At 36.2% G+C, this 27,851-nt stretch overlaps 1 protein-coding gene across 5 annotated transcripts in view; it reads left to right on the top strand.

Annotated features, from left to right (window-relative positions):
- Positions 1-27,851, top strand: part of PTCHD4 (patched domain containing 4) — a 214,925-nt gene that overhangs the window by 171,867 nt on the left and 15,207 nt on the right. For 4 of the 5 annotated variants that reach the window (XM_072733658.1, XM_072733656.1, XM_072733657.1 and 1 more), the window contains one exon: positions 205-5,457. The exons of the other annotated variant lie outside the window; for it this stretch is intronic. In XM_072733658.1, the coding sequence (XP_072589759.1) occupies positions 205-1,838 (1,634 nt within the window). In that variant the 3' untranslated portion in view covers positions 1,839-5,457. Of the gene's footprint in view, positions 1-204; positions 5,458-27,851 lie in introns of those variants that run through there. 5 annotated transcript variants of the gene reach the window in all.

Genomic DNA, 27,851 nt, shown 5'->3' with positions numbered 1-27,851 from the left:
TGAATTTGGACTTTGCCGAAGTGGGCACAGGAACTAAATATATCCCGTTGCGTAACTCAAATTTTGAGACCCTGGTAGGAGGATCATAGCATTTTGCAGACTGGAGTTTAAAGCACTGCTTAGCATAGATAATCTATAAAGAACTCACTTGAACCATAGGAGGAAATAAAAACAATTATTCTTTTTCTTTTTTTAAAAAACTAGGTCATGGAACTAAAGGAGTATTTGAGCTTCTGTCTGGATGGCGGAGAACAAGAGAGAATTTGCCCTTCAAAGACAGGGTGGCAGATGCCTATTCTGATGTGATGGTCACCTATACCATGACCAGCTCCTTGTACTTCATTACCTTTGGCATGGGTGCCAGCCCATTCACAAACATAGAGGCTGTGAAGGTCTTCTGTCAGAACATGTGTGTCTCCATTCTGTTGAACTACTTCTACATTTTCTCATTCTTTGGCTCCTGTCTGGTCTTTGCTGGCCAACTCGAGCAAAACCGCTACCATAGCATCTTTTGCTGTAAGATCCCCTCTGCAGAATACCTGGACCGCAAACCAGTGTGGTTCCAGACAGTGATGAGTGATGGGCATCAACAGACATCCCATCATGAGACGAACCCCTACCAGCACCATTTCATTCAGCACTTCCTCCGCGAACATTACAATGAATGGATTACCAATATCTACGTGAAGCCATTTGTTGTCATCCTCTATCTCATATATGCCTCCTTCTCCTTCATGGGGTGCTTGCAGATCAGTGACAGAGCCAACATCATCAATCTACTAGCCAGTGATTCCCCGAGCGTTTCCTATGCCATGGTTCAGCAGAAATATTTCAGCAACTACAGCCCAGTGATAGGATTCTACATCTACGAGCCCCTGGAGTACTGGAACAGCAGCGTCCAGGAGGATCTGCGGAGACTCTGTAGTGGGTTCACTGCAGTGTCATGGGTGGAGCAGTATTACCAGTTCCTGAAAGTTAGCAACATCAGTGCCAATAACAAGAGTGACTTTATCAGTGTCCTACAAAGTTCATTTTTAAAAAAGCCAGAATTCCAGCATTTTCGAAACGATATCATCTTCTCCAAGGCAGGGGATGAAAACAACATTATTGCTTCTCGCTTGTATCTGGTGGCCAGGACTAGCAGAGACAAGCAGAAGGAAGTCATAGAAGTGTTGGAAAAATTGAGGCCCCTGTCCCTATCAAAGAGCATCCGATTCATCGTGTTCAACCCCTCCTTTGTGTTCATGGATCACTATGGCTTGTCTGTCACAGTGCCTGTTCTGATTGCAGGCTTTGGTGTTCTCCTGGTGTTAATCCTGACTTTTTTCCTAGTGATCCACCCTCTGGGAAACTTCTGGCTAATTCTTAGCGTCACCTCAATTGAGCTGGGCGTTCTGGGCTTAATGACATTATGGAACGTCGACATGGATTGCATTTCTATCTTGTGCCTTATCTACACTTTAAATTTTGCCATTGACCACTGTGCACCACTGCTTTACACATTTGTATTAGCAACTGAGCACACCCGAACACAATGTATAAAAAGCTCCCTACAAGAGCATGGGACAGCCATTTTGCAAAATGTTACTTCTTTTCTTATTGGGTTGGTCCCCCTCCTATTTGTGCCTTCGAACCTGACCTTCACACTGTTCAAATGCTTGCTGCTCACTGGGGGTTGCACACTTCTGCACTGTTTTGTTATCTTACCTGTGTTCCTAACCTTTTTCCCCCCTTCCAAAAAGCACCACAAGAAAAAGAAACGCGCCAAACGAAAGGAGAGAGAGGAAATTGAATGCATAGAAATTCAAGAGAACCCTGATCATGTCACCACAGTCTGAAGGGTGTAGACAAATGGATTTTTTTTCTTTTCCAGTATTGCACAATGATGCAGGGAGAGTAAAGCTCAGACCTCAGCTGCTTGGGCTGGCCAGGGGTAACAAGGAAAGTCAGATCAAGAGTGAATTGTTCATGACACATCAAGGTGTCCACTTCTTGGGGGGAAGACAGAAGCAAGGAAGAGGGAAATGTTCTTTGCGACCTTGTTCTCCACTAAAGATAAGTTTGTGGATGTGATCTTGGAGCTCTTCCAAGGAATGGACAAACCAATGGGGTGTAAGAAGGCCAAAAGCTCTAATTGCTTTCAAAAATAGAATGCTTAAGAAAAAAGGAGAGGAGAGGAAAGGAGGCCTCTAAATAGGGAAGATGATAGGAAATGTCAAAATTGCCATGGCACTTCTCTTATTTGTGTTTTGAACAGGTTGGTCAAAGGAAACCTATGCACTTGGGAAGTACATATTTAATCCCGTCTAAACCAAAGGACTTCCCAATCCATTTTACATGTACATATATATGTATATATGCCATATATACATATACCTAGACTTGTCTTTAGTGTACATTGATGTTTGCGTGGAAGAAAGTGTCCATTTGCAGATGGGCTGGCCTTTCTCTAAAAAGTCAAATCAGCCTTAGCCAAATATAGACGCATTAATGGCAATTCAAAGTCAACTCATGTTTCAACAGCAAGGGTTTTAGTTAACTGTGTGAAAAGAAGAAAAACAGATGTGAGCCTATTCAATTCTACATATGATGTCAGTCTTTGAGATTCCAGCTTTGGATGACTTTAGTAAAAAAACACAAAAGGCATTTAAATCAATCACCGCATGGACAAGTGTTAAAATTTCATGTTGGAGCTAAATAGTTGATAAGGCTTTTCATCGGCATTGAATGATTCTCTATATTTGGGAAGGCTGATTTGGCTGCCTTCAGAGAGCTTACCCACTGAAAATGAGCATTTTATACATATTGTCCATACATGTGTGTAATCGTGCATGTGTGTACGTGTGTGTGTGTGTGTGTGTGTGTGTGAAAGACAGCTGGGAAATACCATAGTTATAGTGCTCTCATTTTAGATGATGAAAATATACTGCCATGGAATACAGATAATTAATGTAGGAGAAAGGAGATCTAACTAGGAGGCGTCATAGAATGAAACAGAATAAATGTATCATCACCAGTCATCATGCACCACCAACTGGTTCTTAGCATAAGGAAAATATCCTAATCCTATAAAGTCTAGTGTGCTCCTTGCATTAATATTTGGCACATTGATCAGGCCATGATCACTATAGTAGTGGTTACTATAACTACTGCAATATTGTTTTGTAGCTTCTTGCAATATCATTGTTCTTGTGACCTGGAAAGTGTTCCTCGGTTGGCCATCACGTAGGGTGTTCGTAGCTCTCCAAGGTGGCATATTAACTGTAACTGCTGCTGAATTCTCTCCTAAAAAGTACCGAAGTAAATGTTTTCATTGAGTTAACATGTCAAACTGCTCCCCAGCAGACAGATTTAGTCTGTTGGGTGCTTACATGGATTAATATTAATGCTGTGCTTCCTGTCACAGAAAATTACTAGAAAATGCCTTTTTCCATGCCAAGCAGTAAAATAAGTTAATTTTCAGGTAGGACTGAACAAATGTCCAGTGACTATAAAATCTTTTAGTAACCTCTCTTACCTGGAAGAGAGCTACTGTTTCCCATCAACTTTGGTTGTATATTTTAATTGAATCTAAAATATTAAAATCTGAGGAGTGGGGGAAGAAAAGGAAAAACTTCCTGGACTCAGTTAGGTTCAGAAAAGAGATACAGACCATTTAATTCTGATTGCAGTCTTTGGAAATGAAGTCAATAGATTAATGAAGTAACAAAATGACAAAACAAATGTACTTTCTGAATAAGGAGTTTATCAGGATATTAAGGGAAAGAACTGCCCCTAAAATGAAAACCATTTAACCAAATTTTATTTTAGTAAATGAAGTTTGCTTTGTCCTACCTTGAGGTTACTGAGTTTCTATTAGAATGATTCATGTCTTCTCAATTGCATTCATGTGGGCAGAGTATCAATAGATCGAGTATGGAAAACAATTGCGATAAGCATAGTTATTGTTCTCACATCATTTGTTAAGTTCATGTCACAGATAACCCTAGCCTTTTGCCTCCTGAATGGCTCTGCTAGAATGAAATGGTATTTGACACTAGTAGACCTGCAGACCATGATCTCATATCTGAAGTAGAAATTTCTGGAGAGTTGGGTTTTGGGGAGAGGGAGGAGGATTCTTCTTTCATAGTTTACTCACCACTTGTGAAGATTTGCCTTTCATCCCTTTCAAAAGATGGCCATAATCAGCTGAGACATTTTATTAACTATTACTCCATTTCTTCCTGAGGTATGTCATTCTCCATTCATTTACCAAGCTATAAAAAGCTTGCCTATTAGGGTCATTTATTTCTTGATTAATTTAGACAATGCCATACTCAAGGAAGATTGGCAGGCTGATTTATAAAGAAAGAATCAAGCATGCCAGTTGCCAAATGCATATGAGGATGGTGGCATAGTTTGCCAAACCACCAGGGAAGTTCCAATATCATATCTCCATCTAGACAGTCTCTGGATGAGGGAAAACAGTTCTTTTTTTGCTTATGACTTCAAGGATCAAAGTGAGTATGGTAAATGTGAATTTCCCATTGTTCGAGTGACTGGAGGGGTGGAATTTTGGAAGGAAGTTCTTTTCCAGGACACCATGGTACTCTTTAGTGAACTGGAGCAATAATTTATTGAAATGGAATTTCTTGTTCTGGAATAGTTAATCTATCACCCAAAATGCCCCTGCTCAGTCTCAGGAAATAATTTAAGCCTGTAAGGAATCTAAATGAGCATCATCTGACCTCCCAACCTCACTGTGCAACAGATATTTCCAAAAATTCCAATTACTGAATGCCAAGATACATTTTAACATATGAGATCATGATTTGCAGGTAATGCCCAACCTCTGCCTTTTCTGGTAGCTTATGTGCAACTCTCCCTACTTTTTCAAGTTTACTGCCATAATTTTGTCCGTTTGTGAAATATGATGGTGTTCAAATTGAGAACATACCTACTGCTGGAAGATGACCGATCAACTCCTGGAAGAAAAGAACCCATGGGAAGTATCTCATATATGTAGAATATTGTATTTTGCTGAAATGTGTTTTTCTCTTAAAGCGAGAGATTTTAAAAGTTTGTAAAAAAAAAAAAACACCTTTTCTGAATTTAAACTGCAATGTGGATTTGTTTTCTTCCATCAGAATATAAATTTGAAGTAGAAAGTGGCATAAGAACTCCATTCTCCACGATGGTTAATAAGCTCCAAAAAGGTACTCACCTAAATTATGGAAAGATTTGGTTAACCCCCATGCCTAACATTTTTAATGAAAGGTATGCTTAAGTATAATCCCTTGTATTTTTCCATGGGAAGTGAACCTCTCTGACAGTTGTGCATGAATATTCTAGGAAAGAATCATTCTTCACCAAGGTTGTATCATGTGTTCCTTTCCCATTTGGTCCCTATTTATTTCCACATAATTTGGGTTTTACCTTGTGAGGGTAGAAGAATTCGGACAAATGAAGCTCCTACAATACTAGAATAGCCATTCTTGAATGTTGAATTCGAGAGGGTGAGAGCTTTGTCCATTTTGTAATTACCCATGCACTTTCCCATAATAATCCTCTAATCCTTCCAGGTTCATGGTTAGAGCTAGGGATTAACTATTGCCATTCAGAATTACATGTATTTTTATAAGTTGACTGTAAGTACCATAATTACAGTCACATATTTTTATAACCAAATAGTTATGAATGCCTGGCACTATGCATGCATTGTTACTAATAGTACATAGATTTTTAAAAACACTATTTTCATGATTATTGCAACTTTTATTAAAATTCTCATATCAGCTATTCATAAATGCCTTGTAGGTTTTGTCCCAAAGGCCTAAAGTTCACAGAAAGTTTCATCCTAAGGGGAACAATTTAAAAATTGCCTTTCCTGGGTGTCAATGGTAGCAACCTCTTCTAGAATGTCCTCTGGAAAATCCTAGAGGCAAAATCTGGCTTCCAGGTAAACGACATAGCAGATTCTGTGTTACTCAGTAATTACTCATACTTTAATGTCTTATGTTTGCTGATCTCATGGTGAACCAGAAAAATACAACACCTTGAGACTGGAATTTAGATCTTTTCGACTGTGAGTTGGAGAACTCAATGATTTTGCTCAAACTCTTTCTAGAGGGATCTCTCTGTTCTTTAGGTTTCTGCCAATGGTATTGATAATCCTTTCAAATGTGAACCCGAAAACTGTCATTTTTTTTCCAAAAGAAGCACTTTTATTCCCTTCAAAAACAAAACAAAGAAACAAAAATTATGTCTTTCTGTGTGTTACAAAATAATTCTGTGACAAATTTTATGACATTGACTCAAAACCTGTCTATAGCTGAATTGATATGCCCTTGGAATCTCCCCATTTAAATTGAAAAGAAGATTCAGCATCATCACTGGAGTACAGGGATTTACAACAACCCTTTTAAGCAATGATCTGCCAATATATTGTATAGGGGAAATGAGCTAATTTTTTTCTTACTAGACTGTCTTCAAAATCATGATTCTAAATGTATTTATCCAAATGAAAGCTGCAAGATCATAAATGAAAGTAACAAAGACTCTGTGCATCAGGTCTACCATGGGAAGAACTATCTGTAGGTTTAATAGCAGGAAATTTCTTTGATTTCTAAACTAAATGGGAAGGTCAAGCCCACCATCATGTTTTAGTTAGAAGGGGAAGAGGTGGTGCTCTGTTTAAAGTTTTGTGTAGTTGGGTCAGGTAACATTTGAAATAAGTTTGAAGGAATCCTGAGAAATGAGCCCACATGCCTAGAAATCAAGGTGTCTATAAGTAGATGTGATAGAATAGGTGGGGAAATTTCACATATTTTAGAATTTAGGATATAGCACAGAGAATTGCATGGTGCCTCAACACTACAGATTCTAAAACTGCTAGTAAAATTGATCATATGCAAATATATTTCACTTGAAGATTGTCTTCTCATTTGTCAAATTCATAACCTGATCTTTGCAAGGAAGTGCTCCTGAATTTCCATGCATGAACCAGAGCCATAAATTGTTCGGTGGGAAAAAGTGGAGTACTAGGGAGACTCCTTGAAAAGAAGCTTCAAGTAAGTACCCAGATAGGCATTATTCATTCCCAGAGATGGCTGCTGGCATTCTTTGATTTTGTGCATCTTTGAAACATAACAAATAATTTTTGATGTTTTCTCTGTACTTAATGTGGACCTCTCTGTTACTCCTAGAGAAGTCACTTACTTTTTTTATAAAATGGAAAACTATTTAAAGACAGAAATATATACGGTCAAAAACCATATACTAGAATAGTACAGATGACTAGTCTGTGGATAATTATATCTCTTCTGCACCTTTAAAGATGTTATCAAAATTAAATGAACTTATATCCTAAACTGAGAACTTCTATAAGGTAGATATTTTTAATATAATATTTATTAAAATATTATATATTAAAATATTTATTTAAAAAATCATGGCTAATTTTGCACTTTTATAAATTATAGAAAGTCAGTCCCTACTATTTTTCCCAGCTGAAGTTTTCCTTAAGATAGTGTTCAAGGGTCATGCTAATTATGAAGCCTTACAAATCAGAAAGAAACTTTAGAAACAGAGGAGTGAGAGCATCTTCCCCAGGGCATAGGATTCCTGTTCCATGTCACATGACTGTATTTATTCCAATTAGGGTTTTTAGAAGTTACTTGTAGCTGTGCTCTGGTTTCTCACATGGCTTATGTCATGGCCAGATAGCAGAATGGTATGGTTTCCCTGTTTCCATAGTTATTAGAACAACCCCATTACCCACAGGGCTCTGTCAGATAAGAGGAGAAATAAAAACTCTGGGAGTAACTAGGAGAGCCTACCATGGATAAGATACAGAGTTTATTATGAGTGTGTTGCTTTCCAGTCTTGTATAGATTTATTAACTTGGTTTTGGGCAAAGGCAGCCTATGCTATGTTGTGGGGAGCATTTAAATTATCTAATGTAAGATGGTTAGTAGAATCTCCACCTGGAAACTAAAATACCTTCCATCATTCTACTTGGCTAATTCACCAGGTATTTGGTGGCCACAGTGAAAGAGCTAGAAAAAGACCAAACTGTCATATTCTGTCATGCCCAGATGCAATGCACAGCATCTATTTTGAGGTAGAATCGGGAAATTCTGACATCTTCTCATACAACCACTGAGTACTGATAAATTAGACCCTAACCTCACCAATGCAATGATCCCAAAGTTTTAGCAGAGTTTAATCAGCAACTTTATTATACTTTCATGTTAATTATGCATATTTTTCAGCAATAGATTTTCTTGTTCTTAAATAGGAAATCTATCACAGCTTGAAAAGGCCAGAGATCTCTCCAAGCTACCTCATAAGAATATTTAAAGACAAAATGGAATGCAACCTTTGATTAAATGGCAATATATTAAAGCCACAAACCAATATTACTTCTCACATCTCTCACATCTCCTTGATGCCCTTTCATTTTCTTTTTTTTTTTTTTTTTTGTCCTTTCATTTTCTAAGTTTAGACCATCTAAATGTAAAAGGAATACCCCATATGCAGTCCTACTTGTGCATTCTGGTTAATGCAATGTTCATCAATGTGAAATCTCTCAGGGCTGTTGTTTGGTTATCTCTCTACAGACATCCCAGAACATGGAGCTTGGTTCAGAAAGAGAATCCCCTGACATTGACTTTGAGGCAGTGGTCTACCTAGGGAGGTACACAATCAAATAATCTGTGAGTAACTCAGTAAAAACTCAAGTGCACTTCTTCTCAATGGAGGGAAAATTGAATGTATTTGTTTGTTCATTTACCCTAAGCAAATAGAGACAAAGTTAATAGTATCTGGCATTTTACTTAGGTCTTCTTTTCCACTGGATACCATCACTATTATTTTTGCCTAAATTAGGATTCTGAAACATAGGTCACTTTTGGAAACGTTAGAATCAGTGAGAAGAAAACTACTCGGAAGAAAGAATCTTCGCCCATGTATAGACTAGCTCGAAAAATGAAAGTAGAAGCTGAGCACTTTATTTCCTTTTCTTTCCTAAAACAAAAAGTCCAATTGCTTTCCTGGCAAAACAGAATGCTAATTTCCATAACAAAGAGAAACTATGAAAAGTATGATATTATGAGACCCGGTGTCTTATCAATACAAATCTCTCTTTTTTTTTAAGATTTTATCTATTTATTCATGAGAGACGCAGAGAGAGGGAGACAGGGACATAGGCAGAGGGAGAAGCAGGCTCCATGCAGGGAGCCCAATGTGGACCCAATCTGGGAACTCCAGGATCACAACCGGAGGGGAAGGCAGATGCTCAACTGCTGAGCCACCCAAGAGGTCCTCAATACAAATTTCATAGCCCTACGTTGGACTCTGTGCTGAGCAGGGAAACTGCTTGAGGATCCTCTCTCCTTTCTACCCCTTCCCCCACTCACTTGTACATATGCTTGCTCTCTCTCTCTCAAATGAATAAATAAATCTTTTAAAAAATAAAAATAAATCTCATAGCAGACGGGCACTTTCAGAGGTCTTTCCCTATAAGAACAGTCTCTTTTCTAATGTTCTATGACATAGTTTCTTACTACATCTGTTCATGAAAACAGCCTCATTTCTCACTTGTAAAATAGTGCAAATACACTAATACACCACGTAAAGTTCTCTGCTTTGTCATATGGTACCTTGCACTCTAACACCAAAGCTATGTATTGAAGAATGCTTGAAAAAGAATTTTGAACAAAAACGTCAATATCAAAAAAAAATTTACCTAAAAAAGTTATTTTTTCATATGTCTTCAAAGGAGGGAACTGCCTGAGTGCCCTTTTAGATCTTACTAAGAAACAAATGTTCTTACAGGAGTCCCTCGGAAATTTCCAAATTAGCTGAATTTGGTACATTATCAAATTTGTCTCTATAAGTGAAGAAAAATTATAAACTAGGCTTTTCTAACTATAATAAAAGTAAAGAAATAAATTATTTCCCATAGATTTGCACAGGTAAAAATACATTTAATAATTAATCTCATAAGCTAGTCAAGGAAAGTTACATTGCAAATAATTCCTTGTTAATTTCATTATTCTTTTCATACTTTGGATACATGGAGATATAATAATTTAGTTAAATTCCTCAGGATTACGTTGTTTGATAAATCTATGATCTAAAGCCTAAAGGTAAAAACATTAAGAAAAATAACAATAAAGTTCTTAGCTGCTTACAAAAATGTCATCTCAGTTATACTTACTATAATGTCACTAGGCAAAATTACTTACAGTACTTCTGGCTATGTTGACCTTTTATTTTAACAACAACAAAAAATCTATGTCCATTAGTCATAATGACGAACAGCTAGCATATTAAAATAGTGATAGGTGACACTGGTGGTTACTCTTTACTTCCTGGGGTCAGATAACTGCTAGTTCTTCTAGATTGCAATCCCAAATGCTGCAAACTAGGTTATTCATAGATTCACTGTAATTTCCTATTAATATTAGGTGCTCTACAGAATATTATAATTTTTCATCTTCTTCATCTAATATCAGTGAGATATTTGCACTTCCTATCCTTTTTTAAAAAAGATTTTATAATTTATTTGACAGAGAGAGAGAGCATGAGTGAAGGAGTGGCAGATGGAGAGGGAGAAGCAGACTCCCCGCTGAGTAGGCACCCCAATATGGGGCTCCATCCCAGGACCCTAGGATCATGACATGAGCTAACCTGAGCCTAAGACAGACACTTAACTGACTGAGCCACCCAGGTGCCTCTGGGCTTCCTATCCTTTAGGGAAAGATTCCTCTAGGCTACCATCAAACTCCTTAATCCTAATATCTCATGACATCACATTACATCTTGTAACATAAAAACCTATACTTCTTTAGTCTTTTATTGAATCACAACTTCTAAAAATTATAAATTTTATCCTTTAAAAATGTATGAATAAATGCATTTTAAAAATATTATGATAATATATATCATTATTTCTACATGGTTAAGATAAGGCATTCTGAAGCAAATACAAAATACCTTGGCATTTCTTAAACATATTTTTTTGAATCTCTAAGTTCACAAATATCTATAACATATGAATTAGTAATGTGTTACTACAATATGAAGATGGCCCTTTAAGAACCCTAATAAATGAATTAATTCATGTCTAAGGCAATTTATAATCAGTTCAAAAAAATTTCTGCCTAAGACTTCTCACTGCATTATATTGTATTACTGTAAGAACATAAATTGTAAAGGTGCTTGAACCAACAATTTTCTTATCATGTGAGAGCTACAGGGATGAAGACAATAATAAATAGGTTGGTGTCTCTCAAGCAGCACACAGGCTCCCACACAAAGCACATCCCCTATCGTGTATGCGTGTGATACAGTTCCAAGTCTGAGCAAAATTATTCATGAGCTATCAGCACCACGTTTAAGTCATTAAAACCAAGAATGTTAAATCTTTGAATACCCAAGTTCGCTGTGTATTCTGATGGATAATGTGGTGCAACTACAAGGAATACATAGATAATAAACCGGGATTTAAGTGAACTTGATACCAAAATTATGCTGAAACAATTTAATAATCCACAATCCACTTTAGAAACCTATCATTTCAGACTTACTTCATTATTGACATTATTTGCATGACCAATTACAGAACTCTAATTTTATTATATGTACCTTTTTATATTTTTAAAAACAAAAGTGCCCAGAATTTCGTGTAGAAATGTTTGAGTTCACTCAATAGCCATTTTCCTATCTCAATTTAACATTACAGTCATTAATTTATTTTGCTTTATTCCTTTGCTTAAATATGTTCACTCTTTCTCATTTTTAAAATAATTTTTTAGAGTAACTAAAACCTATTTTTCCTCTAGGTAAGAATGAGTATGGCTAGAAAGGAGTGAAATAAGAACTTAGCAAAATTAAGTTGGGCAGGTGAACATATTTACAAGCACTGAAGTTTGGAAAAAGTATTACTCATTGTTATTTACGTGGGCAGCAAGCTGGAATTTCCTACTGCTTTTAATAATGGCAATTGACATGGAAAACAATACACAATATAGGTCCTTCTGCTGAGCAGACACTCACAGTAGCTATTCAATGAAATAAATTAAGGAAGCCTCCTGCCTCTGACTTGTCTGCCTATGACCTAATGAAAAATGAGTTATTCACAGTCCCAATCAGTGAGACCTATATTTGGATGCTTTCCTTGTTGTTTTGTTTTATTTTGTTTTCTGGAATTCTTTTTTATAGCCAATTACACAGGAATAAGGCCCCTTATACAAAAAAAAAAAAAAAAAATCAGCTATGTTGAAGCTAACTGTCCTTTCCAATAAACTGAAAGGCTAAAACATCTAGACAGTGAAACAAAAGGGAATGTGATTTGACATGGAAAAAATACCAAAGGGCAGTGATGATTTAAAAAAAAAAAAAAGAGGTAAAAAAAATCAGAGCTATTTTTTAAGGATTTTATTTATTTTTTAGAGAGAGGGACAATACATGCATGAATGAGGGGAATGCCAGGGGGAGAGAGAATCTCAAGCAGACTCTGCTCTGAGATAGAGCCTATGTGGGGCTCGATCTCACCACCCTAAGGTCATGACCTGACCTGAAATCAAGAGTCAGATGTTTAACTGACTGACCCACCCAGGCATTCCAAATGCAAAACTTTTGAAGAGGAAAACAAACAACTAAACTAAAAGGCTTGGTTTTATTTGTTTGTTTGTTTGTTTGGTTGGTTGGTTGTTTTAGCTCATTTAATTATTTTGTGGGTCTTTTTATAATAAACATGTTGAAAGGGGTCAGAAAAATGTTGACATATCTAAATCTCCAAAAGTTAATGTTGGCTGTTAACTCTTGAAATAGAACCAGAAATTCAGTTGTATTTTAGGATTAAGCTTTACTCTTGATAGGTTTCTGGAGCACCTCTAGATTGCCTAGGATTACATTCATTTATTCAGCAAATACTTAGAAGTTACCTATCTCTATCTCTGTGCTAGGCTCAGAGAAAAATACCAATGTCCATACCCCTGCCTTTGAGGCACCTAAAATATGTTGAGGAGACTTCTGCCTGGGATATTCAAGAAAGGCATCATGCAATAATTCACACTGATGCTTGGATAAATTCTGATAGGCACAGAGAGTCTGGGAGAATATGGAATACACAAGGACACACAGACCACAAAGCAGGTTGTCTGGGTGAAGACTACTGCAGACAAGATCATTGGAACCCAGAGGAGAGTGGTTATTCTATCCAGTGACTATTAGAAGTAAGGATCACCAGGATGGAATTTGGAAATGGGTTCATGAATAGAAAGCTTGTCTTGAGATATATTCTTGGGTTTGAGTGCAGTGAAAGGTTCACACAGTATGAACACCACAGCCCCCTTCTCTGTGTTTTGCCTGTTAAAGTCAAGGATCAGAAAATTCAGCATCTACATTTCTAATCTTTATTGCTTAGAATATAGTGTTTGCAAGAGCCAGTCTAGGGCATGAGTTTGATTCTCCTGATAGTGGAACATCCATATTCTGTCATAGATGCCTGTGGCCACCTGCTCACCTCAGAAACACCTGATGTCCTTCAATGTGCAAGAATGAGAGAGGGACAGGGATCAGTAAGAATCCAAACCTTCTAGAAAAACAACTCAAGCTAATACACTCAAACTAAAAATCTCTGTCAAAATTATTAGTTTTAGTGACCAAACAGCTGCCTTATAGGGTAGATATTGTTATCCCTGCCTTATAGATTATTTTAAGAAAGAAAATATTGTAAACATGTACTATGTCCCCCTGGTACAGTATATCATCTTTTCATCCTAAATCAGGCATAAGAAAATGCCTGTACAGAGTTGTACAAATGCAAATTCTATGTGATGAGAACAACTGCATAGATTTTTCTCCTCTCATCTGCCCTTTTCTAAAAGCAAAATTTAAGACAATGCTTTGTCACAATGCTTAAAACTATTTTTAAGTCATAAGCTTAAGATTCACTTCTACTTTGGAGATGATAGTAAATTGTAATATGTGTACATAATTTTAAACTGATCAATTTATATACTAACCTTTTCTTTTTTTGTAATTAATATCTTGATTATAATAATGATTGGTGCTCCCAAAAAATTAGCAAGTAGGATTAATATATTTTAACTTTTAAACCTGAAATAATCATTCCCTAATAATATTGTTTAGAGTTAAAGATAAGGTTGGAATTGTTCTGGGGAAGCCACATTTTGGATCTAATTGAAGAGTTCATCTGCTCACAGAGTTAAGATGGGCATAAATCTATCAACCAAATAGCCATAGGAGACTATGGCCAACATACACATTCCAAATGACATTTTGGGTAATCCCAGAGTTAGCAGAGCCTTTGGTCCTCAAATTTGCTGCATATAAGAGTGACCTTGAGATTTTTTTTTTTTTTAATTTCAATGCACAGACTACTTGCTAAGCAAATTAAATCAGTATCTCTATCAGTGGGACTCAGGTCTCAATATTTTTGTACATTCCCTTAGTGATTTCAATGTGTGGCTAAATTTGAAATGTGGTGGCTTAGGCCACCATGTTAACAAATTTAATCAAATAAATGCTGATAAACCCTTTATATTGAGTGAAGACATAAAAGCCCCAAGACAAAGGCATCTATGATATCCATGACTAAATACGAGTAACAGCTTGTAAAGAATCCCACAGAGAGTACTGAGAGGGCAGATAGATTATTTTCACTAGAGCCAAACCTGGCAGAAATACATGCTATTTAAGATAGCACTTAAGGTGGAGTTAGATTTTTGACCTGGGCATTCATGTAAGTGTGCACAGGCTAGGCAAAGTCATTAAGAAACAAAAGCATAGACTGTGTATCTGGATTAATGAACTCGATTTACTTTGAGTCCATATTTCCAGTAGAGGATTTGAGTTTGTATAAGCAGAAAGTTTAGTAGAGGAACCCACAAATGTCATACTGAAGAATTCATATTTAATTTGATGGACTTTTGAATTACCCTATTTATTATTAGAGGTGGGATTTAGAAATATTAGTCTACAATGATATGATAGAGGATAGATTGGAGATGAGAAACCTGGACCAAAGAAAGGGTTAGGAAGATGATACAGTCACCAAGAAAAAAAGGTAATAATGACATGAGATAGGGTTGTAGCCCTGAAGACAAAAAAAGACAAAAAGAATTCAGTTACTTCCGTGGCACACAAATCTATATCCATAATGTAGCCTGGATGCTTAAGAACTTTTGAGTTTCCAAAACATCAGCAAATGGTACCCCATAATCGAATATGTTAAGTAGGTTTGATAGAGTATTGGAATAACCAGGCATCATTCTTTGCATGATTTATTCATTCTAATATTCTAATTCATATTTTAAGAATCATGTTCCTGTGGTTTTTATAAGCAAAATTAGCAGTTGTTACCACAAAGTATCAGAAAATCACTCTTTACAGAATGGTCAGTTTGGTTTTCCACATATCTAGCCTGGGAAAAAAATTGATTTAATTGATTCACCTTATTGACATAATTTAAGTACGGCAAATAAAAGGTACATCAAAGAGGAAGAACAAAAATTTTAGAAAAATAAGTAAGTATATCTCTGATCTTATGTGCTTTTCTCTATGTTAGATTGCTGGATGTTCAAGTGTATGACATTTATCAATACGTATCTATCATTCCTGAAGAATCAACAACAATATCTTGATCTACAGATGGAAACATCAATTTAATTAACAAATAATTCTTAAAGTTTGTTTATACTTTAGGGAATTTAACATTCCAGGTGATTTGTGCATAGAAACAAGGTCACCATTCCTTCCACAATTAGAGAACCAGGCTTCCATCATCTGCTCAGATAGACTTGTGTAAGGCATATACCTTTATTTTGTCATAAAGATAGATATTATAATTTTTAACCATCAGCATTGGTTAATGTTGGATATGTACGTAAGACAAAATTTTCACAAATATTACACACATAGCATAATTCAGTAGATGATCTGTCTCTAAGTCAGTACTTTTGCTATGGAATAGTTGTCCCATCAAACATTTCACACATATATGTAAATATTTATATATGCTTCTTAACATTAGCATATATCTATAAAATGACCAGAAATGGTAATTCATATGAACTCTTTGTATTCCTCCAAAATTTACAGAACAACTGAAATAATAAAGGACAAAAAAGCAAATGATAGATTGAGAAAACGTAAAAACAGTTGGATCTTGGAGCCACAATACCACACAATCGGATCCCAGAGAGCCTTGACCACCCACCTAGTTTTACGTTACACACTGTGGGTTATGGCTTTTACTAGACAGCTTACTGAAAAGGGGGAAAAATGAAAACAAAACAAAACAAAAAAACATAATTATCCATTGACTCATTACTCACCAAATCTTGCATTCAACAAAAATTTTAAATACTCTCCATGTGCCAGGCCCTGAGAATGAATACAAAGAGGAATCCAAGCAGCTGCTACCCATTAAGGACTTTAGACTAGCAAACTAGAGGTAAGACAGCTGTATTTAACTGTAACAAAAGTACTGGGTGTTAACATAGAGTAATTATTCTCAAATTTAAGGGTACATCAAAATCACTTGAAAGGCTTGTTTAAACACCAATTGCTAGGCCACGCCTTCAGAGTTCTGATTCAATAGGTCTGGAATGAGGTCCAAAAGTTTGTTTCTTACAAGTTCCCAGGTGATGCTGTTGCTAATGGTGTGGGAAACCACAATTTCACTTTGCAAACTGCTACAATAGAAGTATGTAAACAACAGCAGGCATTCTGAGAGTAGCTGGATTAAGTCTGCCCAGGAAAGAAGGTGATGATGAGAGACAGCTTCTTTTCACTAGGCCCGAAAATCTGGATGATTTGAATGGGCAAGAACACTTCAGGCTGAAGAAAAGAAAGTATCTGAATTAGGCCATATTTGCCAAGTTTGACTGTTGATAAGACTCACCTGGAAAGCTTGTTAAACTTACAAGGGGGAGGGCTTAGGAATCTATATTTGTAACAGGTATCCCGTGAGGGCCTTTTCACAAAGAAACTTGAACCAAGTCATAGAGTATGAAAGACTGTATCATTTTCCGAAAAGTCCTAATGTAAACTCTTTTGACTAGAAAGCTTAGGTTGCCAGGTAAAATACAAGATATCAGTTAATTTCAGATAAACAATGAACAATTTTCTTAGTGTAAGTATGTCACATGCAACATTTTAGATTTATTTATACTAAAAAAATTATACTTAATCTGAAATTCAAACTGGGTATCACATATTTTTATTGTTAAATCTGTCAACTCTGAAAATGTAGGATGTGTGTCAGGTGGGCAGAAGGACCGGACAGAATGAGGCTGAAACAATATTATAAAGTATAATATTGTTTTTCATGTGGGATGTTGCAGATTTAGCACATAACTCACAAAGCTTAAATTTCAGGGCCCCTTGCTTGCATAGCCTTTCCAAGGCCCTGGGATGGTCCCCAGAAGTGTGTTCACATTGTCATAGGTTTATATAATGTTTGTAAAAGTAGAATAAATTTGTATTCTTTTTCTCACAAAGGACTCCAAAATTGTATACACTTCAAGCCCCACAAAATGTTCATCTGCCTCTGCATGTAGGACTGTCACAAGTATCAAAACAGAAGGATGGTGGTAAATATTAACTCGAAGATGAAAATACTAAGTACAAAGTCCAGACTATCTGAAGATCTTTTTGTTCCTGTCTCTTCAAAAGGAGTCACTCCAAGTCCAAATGACTTCAATGCTGGCAAAAATGAAGCCCACTTTTCAACTCACCCAGGATGTGTGCAACAAATTTCCCAATGGTGTAAAACAATATTATATTTCCCAAATATATTTGGCTATGCGATCCTAGGCTCATGCAACACCAAACTTGTGTTTCAAGGAGCAAATTTTGGGAAATAACTTATTAGAGAAGTTCATTTTTGCCAGCAATGTGCAAATGAATATTTATTAAAATTCTAAAAGAAGTAAAATTAACGGGGGCCTGTATAGAATCCAGTTTTCATTTCCTAAATAATATTACTGTTTTTTAGATGATCAAGTGGTTTTTGTCCTCATGGACGAGTAGAATACTTAAGGAAAAATGATTCATCTATATGGGTAACTGTATTCAGAGTCTGGATTTTAATTAAAACAATTTTGTCCTTTGTTTTTAGTAGGTTTTGCCCTTTGGTTTTAGTAGAAATTCAAACAAGTCAAAGTAAATACATGGAAACCAAGTTGAAAAAGACCAAAAAGAAATATAAAGGAAAAGTATTAGCAAAATGGCCTAGAATAATGGTGGGTTATTTTCTTTTTTTGGCCTTTTGAAAAATGCAACCGCATTCTAACATAACAGGGAAAATTTGGTTGTGAATAAAACACTTGTGAAAGTTTATTTCTTGAGATTTTATAAAGTAAAAAAAGGAGAAATTTGTCAACCAAAGGGGGGGGAACGTGTAGTGTATGTTGAAAATGGTTGTAAGCAATCTTTTTTCTCAATATCACAGCTATTATACTGTGACGTGTGCCAGCCTGAAAACACTGTTAAAAAGGGGGGGAAAAAGCCATAGTCTAGCAAAAGCCATGGTTGATGAATCCATAAATTTTTAAAATAAAATTCACCACCACCAGACCCCCAGAAGGCCACCTTGGTCATCCAGGTAGAATAAGGAATCATTGAAACACATATCAGAGTCATACACAAAATGCCTCCAGGGGTCACAGGTCCCTTACCAAATATTCCAGTGGTTTTTCTCTATGTGTTATATCTAAATACTTAGAGCACTGAGTTATTTTTGGTAATAGGAAGCCCCAACTAAAGATTGACAGTGGTAGAGAATAATTTTGATTAGGAGAGATCTTTCAACAACTAGAAATATGGGCAGTTACCCAGGATCTAGGAAAGTAAAATGGCACACTATTTTATACATATCATTTATCCAGCCATATCATTACTTCACTAATCTGTCACTCAAACATTTATTAAGCACTTTAATATGTCAAGTAATGGACCGAGTCCTATGCTAGAAATACAGCAATGTTCAAATAATTCAGGGGAACATCTTAATGCTGTATAAAAGGTTGGAAAGAATTATTTCCTTTAACTGAAACAATTATGTTATGAAACTTTGGCAAGACCAGAGTTATTTTGCTGGCTATTAACCTAATCTAAAAACTGTTCAGAATTTTTAATTAATATTTTGTTTGCCACAATAAATAGCAATTATTCTATTAATTTTTATTTGTTTGTTGGAAATGAGTACCAATGAATGCTAGATGGGTTTTGAACAAAATGGTAAGGTGGGAAGGCAAGGACAGGCGATCAATTGATTAGTGTTACTAATAATGCAGAAGATAAAACCTTAAGGGCAGAAATCATTTTGCTTGATATTAATACAGTAAAAGAAGTTTGTACCTACAAGTATAAAGTGCCAAGACTCATCATTTGACCCAAGGGAAGAAATAATGATAAATAGACACACAGGCTAGAATTGAGAGAGATTAGAAAAAAAAAAAGAAAGAAAGAAAAGAAAAGAAAAAGCATTTTATGAAAGAACATTAGAAAAGAATGTTAATAAGGAGTCATTTCCTGCCATGTTGCCACCTCCGCTCACTTTTATTTAGCATGGCAATGACTAAGGCATACTCAAAATGATGGCTTAAAGGAAAGAAAAATCATGACTAATTTGGGAAAGAGTCATCTATGGATGGAAGAACACAATCTTGCTCCTTCTTAACATCAGGTTCTTAAGGGTTTGACCAGTTTCCAATTTAGCACTGGAGGAATTGTGAGATCTCACCCAATGTCCTGAGATTGATATGTTTTACTAAAATAATGATTTGAAAGGCATCAAGTGGTATCTTATGTTCTTGCTTGTTCAATGTAGCATGGAACACATCAACATTTATTCCTTAGTTGGCCTATACCATCTTCTGTAGAGAACTGATAAACAATGTGTAGAGATTATTTCTAGTCTAAAAATTATAAAGATCTTACCGCAGAGAAATAATTTTTATGAAAATGTTCAATCACTACTGTCCATCCATGACCACTTCTTAACCAGGTGATCTCAAGCAAATGGCTCAAAAAAAACTAGTGGCCTAGTGGATTTTTACCCTGTCATTTATGTCTCTGATATATTTATAATCTGCCACTCCACTGAGTTGACTGCATGCCCTGCTAGGTAAAAATATGCTGGGGAAATGAAGATAAAAATTCAGAGAGAAATTTCATGAATGAAAGCAAACATTAAGGGAAATGGGTAGTGGCACTATTATAAAAAAAAAGGCTGCATAGATGGGGCCCCCATTTTCTGCAGGGCGAGAAGAAGGAGTACAAATATACAGAGATAATCTCTAAACTAGGATGGACAATGACATAAATCGTCAGACAAATCAGAAGATAATGTGTATTATACACTGAGTTCTTCTCTAAGCTATTGTTTTTGTTTTTGTTTTCATGGCAACATTCTCAAAATTCCTTGAATTTATTTTTGAGTTGTGGATTTCTTTGTTTTTTCTTAATTAACATAACTTTATCAATTGTTTTTATTTAATTACCATGAGCTCAATACTATGCACTGTAAGGGATGGAGAAAATGAATTACATGGTTTCTATCCTTAAGTTGTTTGGGATCTATTTGAAGACGCTAACAGAGGAAGCAATCATAAGTGATGAAATGAAGAACATTGTTGATAATAATTTGCATGGTTCATATTTTAGACTTAAGAGAATCTGGATATCAGGGGCACAGTGCAGGAAGGAAACACAACTTCACGTTGTCCTTGAAGAATGCATTGGATCTGTTCAAGTAAATGATCCAGCTCTCCCCAGCCATTACCTCTGGTGGAAGACATGTGATAAAGGCAAACCTTACCAAATCTGACCCCTTGTCTCCTTTTCTCTTATCTCCTCTCCTGCCACAATCCCCTTTGTCCTCCTGCACTTGCTCTTCTCACCACCCTGAAAGCTCTACTTTCCAGCCAATAGCCATTAGTCTTCTCCGATTCTTTTCATGATATTTCTTCTTATTTATCAGGTCATCAGAAAAGCCTTCCATAACCATACAATAAGCCTCCTCCCCCTCCTTCCTTACAATAGTATCTGTACAAATAGTACAAATAGTACAAATGTTTATTGTCTGTCTGTCCTCAGTAGACTGAAAACTCTATGAGGACAGAGGTTTTGTTGTTGTTCAATAACCTGTGAAAACACCATAGTCTAGAATAGTGCCAGGCACATATTAGGCATTCAATAAATACTGGGAAGGAAGGAAAGAGGGAAGGAAGAAATAAAGTGTGGGCCAATTTCAGGAGGATCTTGAAAGTTTCATGTGTTTCAATTGTAAAGTTGAAGCTATTGGATGTATGTCTTTGTCTAGTAAAAAATTCAGAGTAGACTTACTTACAAATTTGAAAGTTCCCTGCCTGTGAATGCTTAGCCAGGTAGTATTAACATCTAGCCTTTGATTTTTTTTAAATTATTTATCTGTAGCTTAAATTTTAAGAAAAGTTGTGATTTCCTTTGTCTCAGCAGAGATTGTCATAGCATGTCCTTACATGTCAAGAGAGAGATGGAAGGAAGGAAGGAAGGAAGGAAGGAAGGAAGGAAGGAAGGAAGGAAGGAAAGGAAGGGAAGGAGGGAGGGAGGAAGGGAGGGAGAGAGGGAAGGAGGCAGCTGAAAACATGAAAGACCATCCTGGCAACTACAAGTCTGAGTGGGGGCAATTTCTGTGCTATTTCTTCTTGGCTAAGAAACTTAAAGACCCTGCCCCAAGCTATTTTCAGTGGGAACTTTAGGATTACACAAGCACCCAAAGCCAGCCTGATATGAACATAAGTAAAATATATCCTCTGATGCTTGGGAACATTTCATCCTTCTCCCAAAATGAATAATTTATTGATGTTCTACCTGCTGTTTCCAAGCTCACATTAATGATTCATTGATTAGCCTTGAAAACAGATGCTTGTAATTAAGTCACAGGTTCCGTAAGAACATTAACTAGTCCTCTAATGGCTGAAAGAATTCAGAAAAAATTTTGTAGTTTAAATTAATCAAGTCACGAAGAAATAGAGGAAGCAGTTTCTGTACAATTGTGATATTTGCCATTTTGTTTTCCTTTCTGGTAGAAATTTCTCATTTTCTGAATTTTGTTAGTATAGAACTTGTTCTAGGTTTTTTAACATCAACAGATTTATTGTGTAATCCGATCCACAGAAATTGTGACTCAGATGGCTGTTTTTTGTCCAAATTTCTTATTGCTTTTTATGACTTAGTTTATCCTTATTAGAATTTATCAAAAACAACGTAATTTATGACGGTGAAGCAGTATTTCAGTATTTGGGCCAGAAAATGCTTTATTAATTATATCCACATGGGTTTCAGCATACACAAAGTTTTCTTTACGTTTTGTAAATGATACAAAAGTTGCTTGTGAGATGTGATAGCTTTTTTATTTCCATTAATGTTTTCATCTCTGCCTTGTTCTCAGCTGAAATTGCTACTTATATTCTTACCCACTTGAAGTTGAGGTAAGCTGAATATACCGAGTTTTATTACACATCACTTTGTCCTCCAAAAGGAAATTATTTATGAAGGAAGGCGATGAATATTATAAATTAAAATCAGGTTTTCTTCTTATGTCTGCCTCTTAATCCAAAATTGGGGTTGCCTGCCACAAAATCGAGTATATTTCTGAGAATCTTTCCTCTCCTATAATTTCTGGCGCATTCATTCAGGGCTCTCACTTGGTATAACTTCCAGCAAAACACTTTCTAGGGAGCAACAAGAGATTGCATGGACAATGCTCAAGTTTAAATGTTCATAGACAGTTCAGTTCTGCCTCTCTTTAGCTTACCAGCTAGATGATCTAAAATGTTTCAGAAATCTTCCTGCTTGAATTTGAGTGTGAGATGTGAAACAAATGGCATCCTTAAATGTATTATCCTTGGACCTCAAGGTATCAATAGAGGATTATTCCTAATTACAGTTTGCTGCAAAATTAGTATAATTAAATTAACTTTGAGATGTGTTAAAATACCAGCTTGTAAAAGAAAACTTAATGGCAACTATTAGGGTGTTTAATATCTGTGTGCTCAACATAGTGCCATCTTTCCTAAAGGATTTGCTTCATGTTTTCATTGCTATTCTCCAAATGAAATTCAGTAATTCGTTAAAAGTTTGCACCTCTTATATTTAGACAGTATTGCAGAGACATAGAAGCACTTCTCACAGACACATGGTTAAAGTGATTTGATGATGTTATGAAATTGGGTCAGCATTGCAATACAATTTTGAAAAAAAAAATTAGAATGCAATAAAGAAATGTAGATTTTACATGTGACTACTTCACAGTACCAAGACTCCTCCTTTATAGTTTGAACTATTCTTTTATCTTGCTAAAAGGCAATTAGAAGTCAATGTGATGCTTGAACCAGGACAGAAGTTTTAAGAACTAAGGTATTTTTAAATGATGTAGTATTGCAGGACACAAGTTAGCCCCCACAGGAACGCCACATTCAGATGAAACTTTGTGTTGTCAACATGGGTCTATTCTTACTAGTCTCGGGCGAAAAAAGATTTACAGTTTTTCTGTTGATCAAACACCGTTTCCTGCAGGCAGCACAATACACCAGCACATTGTTAGCACCACTCTGGTACAAAATTATTGAAAGAAAAGAAAAGGTCATTGTTCTGGAAACACATGAACCAACACTGATCATACAGAATTTTTTCAAGTGGGGCAATACAATGATATGAATTCTTGTGTCTAGGTTTTCTCCAATAGATCATTTTTGCTGGATCTAGAAAACTCAAAAGTTCCCTAAGCAACTTTGATCATAAATTTTGTCATGCTTCAGCTTTTGGCAGTTTTGATTCATTACTGATTATTAATATTATTATTTACATATGCATATTGTCCCTTCTCATTATGAAAACACTATTACAAACATATATGGATTTATATAAAGGTTGATGACTATATGTTTTTTTTATATTAGAAAACCGTGTGAAAACAAAATTAATCTGATGAATGCTGTTAATTATTTTAACTTTTTTATTAGGTATAAAATGTTCATAAAATTATTCTCTCTATAACTTACCAAGATTTATCAGCTTGTGTAATTTTTATAATCAGAGGAGTCTGGTTTTCTAATTAAAGTTTTGTCAAAGAAAATGAATTGTATGGCTGTTTCCTTCCTTGGAGGCATATTATTAAAATGCCAAAAATATTGTCCAGGTTTCTCTCCTCCTCTCTGTGGTATGCAAATGAAACTGTACGCAGCCAACACACCCGGTTTCAGGCTATTTTAAATTCTCATTACAGGGAAAAACAAACCAAAATACTCCTATGCATATCTGAATCCTATCAGAAAAAGCTAAAATCGGGAAGACCATGCAGTTCAAAACCAATTATATTGGAGCCAATCATATCATTAACTTACAAGTCACTTTTCCTATCTACTCCCAGTTTGGGGAAAGGACTAACATGTTATCTTAAACATTATTATCCTTCCCTCAAACAAAGTGGGCAAATCTCTATATTTGTAAGCCTTAATTATTCCATTTCAAACCCTAAATGAAGAAATTTACTGGTATCGGAAATATGATCACTGCATCTCAAATCCCTGCTAGTCCAGGAAGTAAGAGCAACTAAACTGTAAGAAAAGACAAGTACAACATTGCACACATCAGCTGCCATTGCCAAATTTCCTGTGAAACAGATAACTAAAAAGGAAAATATTATCAGATAGAGCTTTCGTCGAAACTTTCTCCAAGGAGTCTCTCTTACTGAGTCATTGGGAGCAAATTGTATGAGATAAATCATAGGAGAGGCAACGAAGAAAAACATCTCCAAAATTACCAATTTCAGGACCAGGTATCATAATTTCACACCTTTGACCTTTGATCTTGAAAACTTACCACTTTTAGGAGTTCCCCATCGAGATGCAAAAGTCTCTGGAAAAAGTGATATTGTAGATCATAGTGGTAAATCATTAGTACTGTAGCAGGGGTTGGCAAAAATGGGAGTTCCTTTTTTTTTTTTTTTTTTAATCTGAGGGATGATGTGTTACAGTTCTAACTAGAAGAAAAGCATAGGGAGAGTTACATTTCACCCCCCTCCTTTTTCTATCAAAGTCCAGAATTCCTTTTTTTCTTTTTCTTTTTTTTAAGTCAAGAATTGTCTCTTCAACACAAGTTATCTGTCTCAAAATAATCAGATCTGCTTGATTATATGCCAGATGGGCCATGAGGTAGATATTTTAATATAGAAAACCCCAGGGCAGCCCAGGTGGCTCAGCGGTTTAGCGCCGCCTTCGGCCCAGGGCTTGATCCTGGAGACCCGGGATCGAGTCCCACGTCGGGCTCCCTGCATGGAACCTGCTTCTCCCTCTACCTGTGTCTCTGCCTCTTTCTCTCTCGCTCGCTCTTTCTCTCTTTCTCATAACTAAATAAAATCTTTAAAAAAAAAAGAAAAGAAAACACTACTCAAGCCCTCAGCCACTATTACTTACCTTACATAAGAACTGCGCTGTTCTTCTGGGCTCTATCAGTTTATAATTCCTGGGTCTGTATATCATCCCTTATATACTAAATAGCCCATGCATCATCAACAGTGAGTGCTTAGCTAGGCTAAACTGGGCTCACTGTAAACTACGATTCAGGACCAATGGAAATTTTCCTTGGAGAGTTGATGACGGGGGAAAAAAGTGGCTTATTGGTCAAGAAAGATCTTAGTAATTGCTCTTGGTAATTGCTATTTGGGAAAGTAGCAATTAAAGCTTGTGAAAGATAAATCTAGTAGTAAAGAGAAAATTAATAAACATCTGAGCCATCTCAAAAAAAAAAAAAAAAAAGAGCCATGAGGGGTGAGGGGATAGGCAAAAGGTGTGAGGGAATGTGAAAGGTATGGGCTTTCAGTTATGGAATGAATAAATCATGGGGATAAAAGGCACAGCATAGGGAATATAGTCAATGATATTGTAGTAGCAATGTCTGGTAACTGATGGTAGCTACACTTGTGAGCATAGCATAACATATAGACTTGTCAAATCATTATGTTGTATACCTGAAGTTAATATAACACTGTGTGTCAACTACACTTCAATATTAATTAATTAATAATAAAATGGTAAGCTATGGGGCCCACGCATTGATAGAAATGATTAAAATTAGGGTGAAAGAGAAAATGAATATATAAGCAATATGCCCCTATAGTCAAACTTGCAGAAAACATTTTAGATAATATTCCCCAAATCTTACTTGCAAATTGCTTGGGCTCGGCACATTCCCATGGTTGGAAGCCTGACAGCATCAACAAATGAACAGAAATGAATCTTGCTGAAGGGAGGTATCATCTGCATCCCCAAGAATCAAGCATTGTTTTACATCTTCATTATTGATTCAGAACAACTGATAAACCAAATCTGCAACTGATAATAAAGTAGTCAATGTTCCTGAATTTCACGAGGGAAGAAAACCAAGAAATACAGGCATAAAGATGTTAAGGATGCAAGCATTAAAGAACTCAAATGAATTTTGTTGAGAAACACATGCAGAAATTTACCAGAAACCTGGTTTGGAGGTTGGGTTGGGAGGAACATTAAAAAAAAAATAAAATAAAATAAAAAAATAAACCAACAGAGTTCAACCCAGTTACAAGAAAGCAAACTGAGACTACATGTGTAGTATTAAAAAAAAAAAAAAAAAGGCCAGTGCTATTTGAGGCAACATGCAGTATGAAATTGACAGATGAAAGTAGTTTTTATATACCACTGAAATGGGAGAATTGGCCAGTTTCAATCCCAAAAAAGTTTAGGACCAATTGGAAGGATCAGTAGTGAGAAGAAAGATTGGAAGCAATTAGATGAACACTTACAGAAATAAGCCATGGCTCAGGAAAAATACAGCAGTGACACACAGTGGTGATGGAAATTTGGAGGAAAATAATAGATCTGAGCCAGTAAGCCTAAAATATGTCCCACTTGTTCACTCTTGGGCAGTTCTCATGGTAGTAGTTGCTTGAAAAAGCAATTATTGGCATTTCTAGAGGCAGAGAGTGAATTTCACTCTACTGTGAGAATGACAGGAGAAAGAAGAAGATGCTATTTGGCATCAACCAAGGTTTCTGAATTTTTAGTTGTAGAATCCTGTCTTCCAACATCAGTGCAAACACCACTGCAGATGAGTAGAACGGCGCTGAAGCCAGGAGCCTTTCACATTTACCAGTCTGCTTCCAAGCCCTCAAGTCCCCTGGAAAAATTGCAAAGCCATGGGCAGATGAAAGCACAGAGAATCTCCTTTAATTCTGCCTCATGTAGTCCAATAACAACAGTTAGCTTTGTCTATAAAAGGAGTGGATTATATTAATGATTTCTAAGGCGCCTTCCATTTTGGGTCCCTCCAGTTACGGCCTCTGCACGTTTGGCAAGTGAAAACCATCACATTCTACCTTAGCTCTTACTGACTGAATTATGCCAAAAACAGAGACCTTTTTCTCCAGTCAACCTGCACTCTTCACTGTCCACTCCACACTGTCTGTTGCCTGACTTCCTACCCAGACTTGCAATCCTTTCTACAAATAGCTAACCCCTGCCCACACACCTCTTATAATGGCTCCCTTGTGAGCCAACACCTCCTATCTTTAGATAATTGTTAGAAAGCTTCTCTTTACCTTGATCTGATATCTATGTCCACCCTTTGACCCAATCAGAATACATCTCGCAATCTTTCACATAACGGATCCTCAAATATTTGTGCCTCTGAGGATTCTCACCTTCCAGAAAAACAAAATGAAATACCCAGCCCTACCAAGTACTGCTCACATGACATGATTTGCCGACCCCTCATTATGCTGGTTTCCCTATTTGAACATGTCCATGCTCCTC

This window comes from Vulpes vulpes, chromosome 1 (assembly GCF_048418805.1).
Source record: "Vulpes vulpes isolate BD-2025 chromosome 1, VulVul3, whole genome shotgun sequence".
In the NCBI taxonomy this organism is placed as follows: Eukaryota; Metazoa; Chordata; class Mammalia; order Carnivora; family Canidae; genus Vulpes; species Vulpes vulpes.
The sequence above is the reverse complement of the archived record's forward strand: the minus strand, read 5'-3'. Positions and strand labels throughout refer to the sequence as shown.